Source organism: Parasteatoda tepidariorum, chromosome 2 (assembly GCF_043381705.1).
Source record: "Parasteatoda tepidariorum isolate YZ-2023 chromosome 2, CAS_Ptep_4.0, whole genome shotgun sequence".
Lineage (NCBI taxonomy): Eukaryota > Metazoa > Arthropoda > Arachnida > Araneae > Theridiidae > Parasteatoda > Parasteatoda tepidariorum.
The window spans coordinates 65,064,102-65,074,662 of record NC_092205.1 but is presented as its reverse complement, the minus strand read 5'-3'; the positions used below and the strand labels follow the sequence as shown (position 1 = coordinate 65,074,662).

At 29.9% G+C, this 10,561-nt stretch overlaps 1 protein-coding gene across 1 annotated transcript in view; it reads left to right on the top strand.

Moving 5' to 3' along the window:
• The window catches only part of LOC107453570 (synaptogenesis protein syg-2), an 89,840-nt gene that overhangs the window by 64,789 nt on the left and 14,490 nt on the right, over positions 1–10,561 (top strand). The window contains exons 15-16 of the mRNA XM_043041629.2: positions 720–1,004; positions 3,129–3,416. Coding sequence (XP_042897563.1) covers positions 720–1,004; positions 3,129–3,416 — 573 coding nt within the window. The remainder of the gene's footprint in view (positions 1–719; positions 1,005–3,128; positions 3,417–10,561) is intronic.

Below are 10,561 nucleotides of genomic sequence, written 5' to 3'. Positions count from 1 at the left end.
ATGAAGTTCCATTTTTTTTAAAATCCCAGTTAGGACAGATTATATACTTAACTATATAAGTCTTAACTTAATAATTAACTTGGTTTAGAAACTTTATTAAGATTCAGGGCTTCGATTTTCCGAAAAAAAAGATATCCTGCTTCACTTTATGAAGTCTTTTTAGTAAAATATCTTCTACAAATGCATATATGTTTTTTTAATTTGCGAAAGAATAAGAATTTAGGAAATGTATTTATTTTATGATAGAGAAATGTGAAAATGTGCCTTTAAAATACAATAGTGAATCTGAAATATCAATAATGACACAGGTAAAAAAACACATCCTAAATTTAGACAATATTTATATATTAGTCTAACGAATTTTAATGGCTTACAAAAAAATTATATTAAAATCTATTTTTGCGTAAATAACTAAGAAAATATATTGTAATTTAAGATTTTCTGTTCACATCTGAGATGTAATGTTTCTTTTCACAATGATCGAAAAAAATACAATTTGCTGCTACTAAAATCTATAAAATTTTTGCAGTATTGCCTCAACTGCACCATAATAAAATTCTTTATAAAATGTATAAAATATAACTTTCTATTTTCAGTAGTTTAAGTTTTCACGAAACAACGTATCTGAAATATCAATTCAATTTTTCTTTAAAATTTCTTTTTACAGCAGTAACGGCCAACCTATAAATTGTAAAAATGTAGTTCTTCTATTTCCCCAGACGGTGCCACAGTAGAGTCTGTGAAAATTACAACTCCTTCAGGGCCGATACTGGAAGGCAACGAGGTCACTTTAGAATGCAAGGCAACAGCTCATCCTGCCAAAACGGATATGATAAAGTGGAGGATAAAAGGATTGGTCCGAAATAGTCGGCCAACCTACGATAGTACTAAATCGATACTTCACATCGCCAATATCTCAAGGGAGCACCGAGGCCCTGTCGAATGCTGGGCGGACAATGGCATAGCAGCTCCTTCCGTTCTATCAGTACTGCTTAATGTTCTCTGTAAGTTTCTTTTACTTTTATTTTTCCTTTCTTATTTTGGCCCGAGTGAAAAGAAAATAAAAATCATACAAGTGGAGGTTCAATATAGATGTCGAGGTTAAAGAAAAAATCGGAAAGCTGTTTATCCTTTCAGCAGGCATCTAGTTTGTAATGTCAATCAAACCTTAAACTTTTTTTTCACGTCAAAAAGTTAAAAGAATGTAGTTGAGGATATTTCTTTTGTATCTAGATATCATTTATCGATATATTTTTATCGGTGGAAACAATGCTTCTAGATGATTTTATTTCATTTGGGGTTAAAATCTCAGCTTTCAATTGAATAAAGCTTAAAGCTATATAAAAATTGAAATCCTCTTAAAAGATAGTTCAGTAGGTTTTAATAAATTTCGCAAAAAAATTGAATTATCATGATATGTGGTGGGTGGGCTACCACTATTAAGATTAAAATGTACATTGAGATGAGATATTGATGGACACTACTTTAGTTTTTCGTAACAATTTTATATTTACAGCTATTTTTAGTTTACCGCATTTTTAATGTTTTAATTCATTATTTGAGTGAAATCAAACAAATTAAACCTTAGCCTGATTTTAATAATTGCGTTCAAGCACATAAAAAGGTTCAATGCTTAAACTAAGGAACATGCGAAGAGATATAAATAGGTTTGAAGACTTAATTTAGTTGTCACTATAATACGAACGAATTGCTTTTTTTGTGATTAAATATTTTATTCGTGCCAATACATGTCAGTTTTATTCAATAGTTTATAGAAACAGAGCGTAAATTTGAATAAATTTTGAAACATTGATAATTTACTAAATTACGTAAATTATCTTGAATAAATTTTGAAACATTGATAATTTACTAAATTACGTAAATTATTTTGAATAAATTTTGAAACATTGACAATTTACTAATTTACGTAAATTACCTCGAATAAATTTTGATCTAATAAACGGATTTTCACGTTCTAGGACTCAGTCTTAATGGTTCGAGAAGGTGACCTCAAATATGCTAGAGAATTAAAGTAGAAAAGTTATATTAAATTACAAAATTAGACACAGAATGTGTTTTCTCTAAATAAACATACCTGTTTCTTGGCAAATTCAGGTTATTGACCCCTAAAATATAGGGGTTAGACACAGTTTGAGAAATGTGGTCTCAATAGTTTGATTAGGAAATGGTCTGAAGGTCTGAAGTTTGATCCCCTTAATGGTAATATATTTATTTACGTATTTCGCGATACCTCGGGAATTTTTCCCATCTAGAAGTTCTTGCATACACTTTTAAAACTTATTTATCCAATAAATATTCAATGCAAAAAATAACGTAGAGTAAATATTATTACTCTTTATAATTTTATTTAAATACTATATATTACTACTATATATAATTTTACTCTATATAGTATAATATAGATAATTTGAGGGTTATAAATCCATATCCGTCGAAAAAAAGGCATGTTTATTCAAAGAAAGTATGCTTTTTGGTCTGATTTTCTTAAATAAAATTATCGTCTATATTGATTAATTAGAATTTAGAATTTAATTAATTAGAATAAAAATAAGAATATTAATAAGAATAATTAGAATATTATTAAGAATATGTAGAATATTATTAAGAATAATTAGAAGATTATTAAGAATATGTAGAATATTATTAGGAATATGTAGAATATTATTAAGAATATGTAGAATATTATTAAGAATAATTAGAATATTATTAAGAATAATTAGAATATTATTAAGAATAATTAGAATATTAACTATGTACTAATTTAATTGGTAATTAATAATTTTATTGTCTATACTAATATAATCAGAATAAGAATATATAGGCTACCCCCCTCCGCTCCATTAGAATTTAGTCCCAGAATGCGAAGAATGTATATATCTGCCTGGATACTTTCTCCAGGAATTAGATTGATCCAGACCCAAACTATGTGCAAACGAAGCTACGTAACCATTATGAATGAATGGGTATTTTATTAAGATGAAATAAAATCTAAACTAAATGATTTTGATAAAAATAATTTCAAATTTTCTGAAATACTGAGTTTGCTTTAAATTGTATGTGCTTTATATAGTTTTTGTATCGACTTAAATAAATTATTTTTGTTTTAGACAAACCCGTTATTTTGCAAAGTGGTGGTGAGATGGACAATAATAGTGGTCGAATCAAATGCGTCGTTGATGGAAATCCAAATGTAACCATTGTGTGGACATTCAACAACACAGTTATGAAGGAAAACATAAATAAATATGAAATTTCCTTAACGCATATGAGTGACAATCAATGGGCATCCTTACTAACTATAAGTAATATAGTTGCTGACGACTATGGAATATATTCATGTGTCGCAAAAAATAACCTTGGCTATAGCTCTGCTGACATTTTTCTTAACGAAAAAGGTACGTATAAATCAGATAAATCTTCTTTTTGCTTAATTAAGAAATTTTAAAATGCTTGTTTATTACCAATATAATCAAATAGTTAAAAAAGATTAATCTTAACATGATTTACAAAAGCCTCGAATGAGAAATAACATTTTATTTATAAAAATGTGTTATATATACTCTTTTCACAAGAATACATTTTTATTGGTTCACAAACTGGTTATTTTTTATGATATAAGACGTAGGGAAAGGTATATTAAAACCTATTAAAATATTAAAGCATACTTAGGTATATTAAAAGTAAAACGTATTCAAGTCTATTTTGAGACATAACAATGTTATTTAGATCTTTCAAAGTATCTAAATCACAACATAACGTATTCACCGGATATTTCGTTAAATTAGTTAAGAATAATGAGAAAAAAAATTGTGTAAATTAATATAAATGTTCTAACACGCTTAGCAAATTTGAATCTTGGTATAATGCATGAAATATCACTTCTTAAATGCTAGCCAAGCTTTTTGATGATCGACCACGAAATAAAATGTTTAAAAAAATAGTGTCTGATTGTTTTGAAATTCAACTTCTTAGGAACTACTAGACCGATTTCGCTAAAATTTTGGACTTTACCATATATAAAGCTACGTTCTTTAAAATGATAGCACAAATGTTATACCTTACAATTCAAAGTCTTTTCGTGCGTTCTTAAATAAAATAATAAAAAACCATGAATATTTACTAAAAGTTATTATTATTATTTTTTTTTACTTGACATGAAAGTTTTCGAGATAATAACAAAATATGCGAAAAAGTGAAATTAATATTGAAAGATTCAAACTTGGAACTTTCTCCTGACCATACAATTGGGACCATATTTTCCTAATTATGGCCCCGCCCCCTCTGTTTTGAGAGTCAGAAATCCAAATCCGTTTAAGAAAAAGTTATGTTTATTCAGAGAAAGTACGTTTTTGTGTTTGATTTCGTATTTTCAAATAGCATCCCACTTACTGATTAGAATATTTATGGACACCCTTCGAGCTATTAAGATTTAGTCCTAGAAAGTGAATATCTGATCATTAGTATTTAAAGTTATTCACGGTGGTCCTTTTTTGCGCACTGTACTACGTAAATTCTAATTAATTTCATACCAAGAACTTTCAAGTGTAAATTGTGAAGAAAAGTCAATATAACATTTAAACCAGCTTTTTAAATTTAGTTTCAAAAAACAGTTTCTTCTAAGGCGTCTCGACCATATCGAAAAGTTAAGACAAGAAACGTCAACTTTCCGGCTCGTTTCAAACACTCGGATTATCCAATTTGTTATTTATATTCAGTTTTCTGGGTCGATACTTATGATCCCGTTCGTTTTTCTAGTTTAAAATAAATGAAACTTCGTTCTCCTTTCTTTCTTCATTCCTTAACCTGCTTAGTATCTCAATTAATGTTTGCGACGCAATCGTAAACTTAAGTTTTCTCCACTCTGGCAACACAACATCAATACTTTAATCCCTTCTCTGTCGGATTCTTTTTTTCTTTTTCTTTTTGAATTTCCGACCCAAAAAAAGCATTTTTTATTGCTTAAAATTAGTTCATGCTTTATCCTAAATTTGGAAATGCATAATAGTTTTGTCAGTAAGCAGTTTTTTGCTTGACCTATTGGTGATGAAATATATCGCTCATTTGTTGAAACAATGACGTATCTGCAAACACGTCAAGAGCTATAAAAAGGCCAAATTTATTTGTGGAAACAATGACAGAATTGTAGAGCGCTATTACAACCCTAGAAGGTAGTTGCGTCGTTGATGAAATTAGCTGAAAATTGGTACTCATGTGAAACGAGCAACGCCGCATCAGTCTTTTACGTCATTGTTTCACCAAATAAGCGATATAAAGTCCTGTCCTCCGATCTACAATTTTCCCTGCAATGCACCCAAGTTTTATCTTAAAAAAGAACAGCGGGATAATATAATTATTAACTTTCTTTCTTTAAGGTGTTAAAGATAATTATCTGCATAAAATAATTTTTAAAATTCGGTAAGAAAATATTTTGGATAATACTTTTCCAACCTTTCCGTTAAAACAGCTTTACAATCAGTCTTAGATATCAGAGTGTAAAACTTACATTTATCACAAAATTGAAACGGTAACATTAATAAAAAGAAAATTACAGAAAGACAAAATTATTCTGAAACAATTGCTCCCAATTTTTAAAACTTTTTAAATAAGGCTCACAAATCTAGGAAAAATATAGTAGTTTGATTTGATACAAAACATTTTCTTTAACAAAACTTACTCACAACTCCCAAGTATTCGGTTGCCAATGGCGTGCTTGAGGGTAAAGAATTCGCAACTTTCATTAGTATACATGCATAATTCTTTGTATCATGTTCATACTGAATAACGTAGGCAAACAAATACACAATTTAATATTTCTTAACACAGTATTAATACAAACACAATAGTTCTTTCCTTTCATTACTTCAGAGTAATTATAAATGAAGCATTCACTACATAATTCATTTATCATTTCTAAACTGACATGCTAGAAGAGTAAAGTGCTTCCTCTGAGTGTTTTGTTGGAATTTATGACAGAGTTTCAGACAGTGGCTGGCAGGCGATGGACTATTTATTTATATTTGTCTAATACACACATCACATGTTCTGTTCTGATCTTAATTTAGGAGCTTGTTCTAGTAAAGCAGTTTTTGACAACTTTAAATATGCATCGTTTTTAAATAAAAATGAAAGTTTTAAAGATCGAGCATTTCAATTTTAACAATTTTTAATCATGTTATATTTTAAACTTAAGACTTTGTATACAGTCTGTGTAGTTTAAAAAATTCTTAAGCCCGGTATATTTTCAAAGGATCTTTTCTTTTTCTTTATTTATTTCTGCCAGTTTCATAATTTTCTTACTCAAACACTTCTAGCTTTCATTTAAAACAGAGTAATCAGAGGGAGATGAACCACTATCCCATAGCTTGTTTCATTTTTTTAATGTGACGAGTTATTTTAACTTTAAAAAAAACGTGAAAGGCAAACGCTATAAGCGCCTAGGAAAATTCTAAATTTTCAGGAGCACGAACCATTTTTAGAATCCATAAATAAGGAAATAAAATAATGAACGATTTCTTATTTTGATTCATGAAGGAACGGTTAGACAATTAATATCCTTCATGTTAAGTATAGCAATTTGTCTAATCTGTAAACAAACTTTTTTCTTTTTACAGCTGTACCATAAATTGTTTAAAGTAAATACCGTCAAATACTTAACGCTGCATTATCAGTGTTTAACACAAGTGTTTCAACTGGTTCAAGTGCTTTAAGTGTTCAGTGTTTACAACTGGGGTACTTTCTGCGTTTTCGTGCCTATTTTTGTGACCTATTTTGTCACATTTGTATCTGGATCTACTTACCATGATTTCTTTAAATATTTACAATTATATGAGGGAGGAATAATTCGTTACAATTTTCAACAAGGAATCGGGAAATGGCTATATATTTCATGCTACAACTGGGAAATGGTTACGTACTTAATATCGTACATTCCTCCATAGCTTAATTACTTCATCAAATCAATCCATTACAAGCAGAACGTACAATTGATCATTTTCTAGAACATCAGGGTTTTTCAGCTTGGTAATAAGTATGGAACCTAGCTTAAATGGCGACAACATCTGAATAAATATTATTTCTTTACAGTTTAATTTTAGTTTTTGAGTGTAAAATACCACATTAAAGCATTCTGCTATCTTTTAGGCACCATGACTACTAAAACACTTAAGCATCTGCTATCAACATCGAATCTGCAATTTTTTCCGTATTCGTAATATATTTCTGTCGTAAGATTTTTATACCAAATTTGTTTTTTTTTCTCAAATAATGATTATTATCTCTATCTCTAATGTGTTTACTACATTTTATATTGAAAAATGAATTCTAAAATTAATGTCAATAGATGGTTGCGACTATGAAACTTCCGGTATAATACTATTCAAATGCTGTCAATATATTAATTAAATATTTGGCCGCATTGCAACTTATTCAACTTTTTAGTTATTTTCTTGCATTCTTAAGAAAGTAAATAAATAGTATCTGATTAAAATTACCACTCTTTAACTGAAAAATACTTTCTTTTATGTTATGCCATTTATTATAAGAGTTTTATGAGTCGCAGAGTTACGCGAATTTAGTGAAATTTTTATTAATATTTAATGATTTCCATGCCGAAATATGATAAAAAAAAATTAAAAAAAAGTTAAGTGGACGATATATTTATTTTCCTAGAAAAGTTTGTAAGAAAAAAAGGAATAATAAATTTATAATAAAGCTTCTAAAAAAAATAAGCTAAGATTTTTCAAACGTTATCAGCGTAAAAAAAATATATATTAATTGTTTTTTTTTATGTAAAATTAATTTGTTTATTACAAGTACATTCATAATATTTGAAGAAAACAGTTAACCATTGTTAAAAAATATTCACCATAAAATAAATATTTAATCAAAGTTTCTTGCTTAAAAAACATCGTTATTATAATGTTTGGATAATTCACGAGGTTCTTTCAAAATATATATATGCTTGAATTAAAATCTTGATTCAATTAGTTGACAAACAAATAAACTGTCGTTGAATGGAATATAAAGATATTATTTGTTTGTCTTTTAAATTGAAAGTATTCGGATGAATTGCTGCAAAATTTACTTTGTATTGGTTATTTGTTTATAGTTGAAAATAGAGAAACAAAGGCGGATGTAAAGTTTAAAAATTCATTAAATTTCGCACGAAAACTGACATAATTGAATAGTTTGAAAAAGCATTTTTCAATTAGTGTATTATTTAAGAAACCAAAGCATATCATCAATATTTTAGCAATTCATCATTTTGCATATGTTTAATCAATTAATAAATTATCGGATTCTTCATGAAACTGAATCAATCTTCTCTAAAATATTCGTTGGTGTTGTAGTTGAAAAGCAATTTTTTAAAAGAATTTACTATATGATGATTAAAACCAGTCAATTTAATTAGGAAGCAAATTTCTTTGCAATTTAGATTTTACAAGCGTTCTTCCTTTAAAATCTTGAATCCATATTAATACAAAACAGTTTTGAAAGATTGAATAGTAGTTCATATAATCGGTAATGAAACCTATCATTATGCAATCTCGTTTTCGAATAATTAAATTGAAAGAAGCTTTTCATGTTCGCCTCTTTGAAAATTTTGAACTACGAGATAAATAATAAAGTTGTTAAATCAAGTCTAAATCAAATACACTTTAAATCGAAGAAATGACTTAGATGAAATTAGATTGAAAATTTTAAATAATAAATTGTGATTTCAAAACATACTTTAAAAATAAACTTTAATGATTTATTTAAATGAATTCCTAACACGTTTGAAAAATTTTAAGGGAATGATAATGTTTTAAATCAACACCTTTAATAGTATTATCTAGAGTAATGGAAATGAAGTTTAGACACACATTATGTTTTGTTTTAACCAGCATTATTTTTAAAAAAAAATGTATTCCGAACAAACTCAATCATTCTGTTCATAATATTAGGCAATTGAGCAAAATAACACCATAGGTTGTTAAACTTATTTCTGATAAATTCAGTGTGGTGCTGCAATAATTAAGTGAAAAATGTTAACAAGATATCATTTGAGTTCTTACAATCGTGGACGAGCTGTCAGACAACTGCAAGCAGGTCAAAATGTCAAAACTGAGGCCGCATTATCGGAAGAGTAAAAAAGTATGATCTCACGATTAAAAAACATCGTTGAAGGTTGAGATGCAATGCGGGAGAACACCGGTGGTTGTTATAGACTACCACACCTGAAGAGTAACTATATGTATTCCCAGTAACGAAGAGGAACAGTAATGTCACTCCTAGACAGATAAGTGCAAACCTTGCAACCACTACCGGTACGCATGTTTCACCTAGAACCCTCTTTCAGCGATATAACCAAGTTGGTTTGCATGCATCCAGTTCTAATCACGTCATGGACGAGAAAGATTAGGTTGGTGTAAGGAACGTATTGATTGGGTTTACTAGTAATGGTCCAGGGTGAAGTTCTGTGACGAATCCAGATTCACTATGAATAGTGATTCTTGTCAACAGTTAGTGTGGAGAGAGAGAGGGGAACATGCAGTGCACAACAATAGATTCATGAACGTAATGGGCAAGCATCAAGCTCTATGGCTGAAAAACGTCTCCAGATCTTCGAGCGAGGCAATATTACATCACAGTGGTATTACAGAGAGATTATTCTGGACCATTATCATTTGTCTTTTAGGGGGTGTGGTAGGTTCAGACTTTCTGTTTATGGACGACAATGAGTGGCCACACAGGTGAGAGAGATTGGACACACTAGAAAGTAAAGATATTGATCGTTCGCAATGGCCTGTAAACTCATCGGTTATAAATTCTTCAGAGTATGCCTAGATTGCCCTTGGCAGATATGTTTCGCAACCAACACACCATTTCCAAACCGTTCAAGAGCTGAAAACCGCCTTGAGTGAGGAGTTGAACAATTTCGCTCAATGAGTCTTTGATGAGCCGCGATGACTCAGGGGATAGAGCGTTCGCCTTCCAATGAGGCGAACCAGGTTCAAATCCCAGTCGATACGAATTACGCATCCGGCTTGCACCAACCACTATGTTGACGTGAAATATCCTCAGTGGTGGACGGATCATGGGTTGGAGTCCCCTTGCCGCCAGGCTAACCGTGGGAGGTTCAAGTGGTTTTCCTCTATTGTAACGCAAATGCGGGTTAGCTCTATCAAAAAGTCCTCCATGAAGGCAAATTTCTCCCAACACTCGATCCAGGAGTTCCCTTGTCTTCTGGATTAGGTTTAAAATTACAAGACTGCGGAGTTGAGCATTAGTAGTCGTAAACCCATGAAATTGGGTCGGCTGTGCAACGACGGTTATAAAGTGAAACAAAATGTGTATTTGATAGTTTTGTGCACAGCAGAAATAACGGATGCAACTGCATTAGTTATATGAGGTAATCACACATTTTACTGAAGACCTTATTCTATTTCATTCTGGGAAGAAGACCAATTTTTCATGGCTGTTTGAAAATCATCCAATAAACATCTTTTTTTAATTTTAATTTTTCGATTTGCTCTTAACTCTTTGTTTCATTTCACTA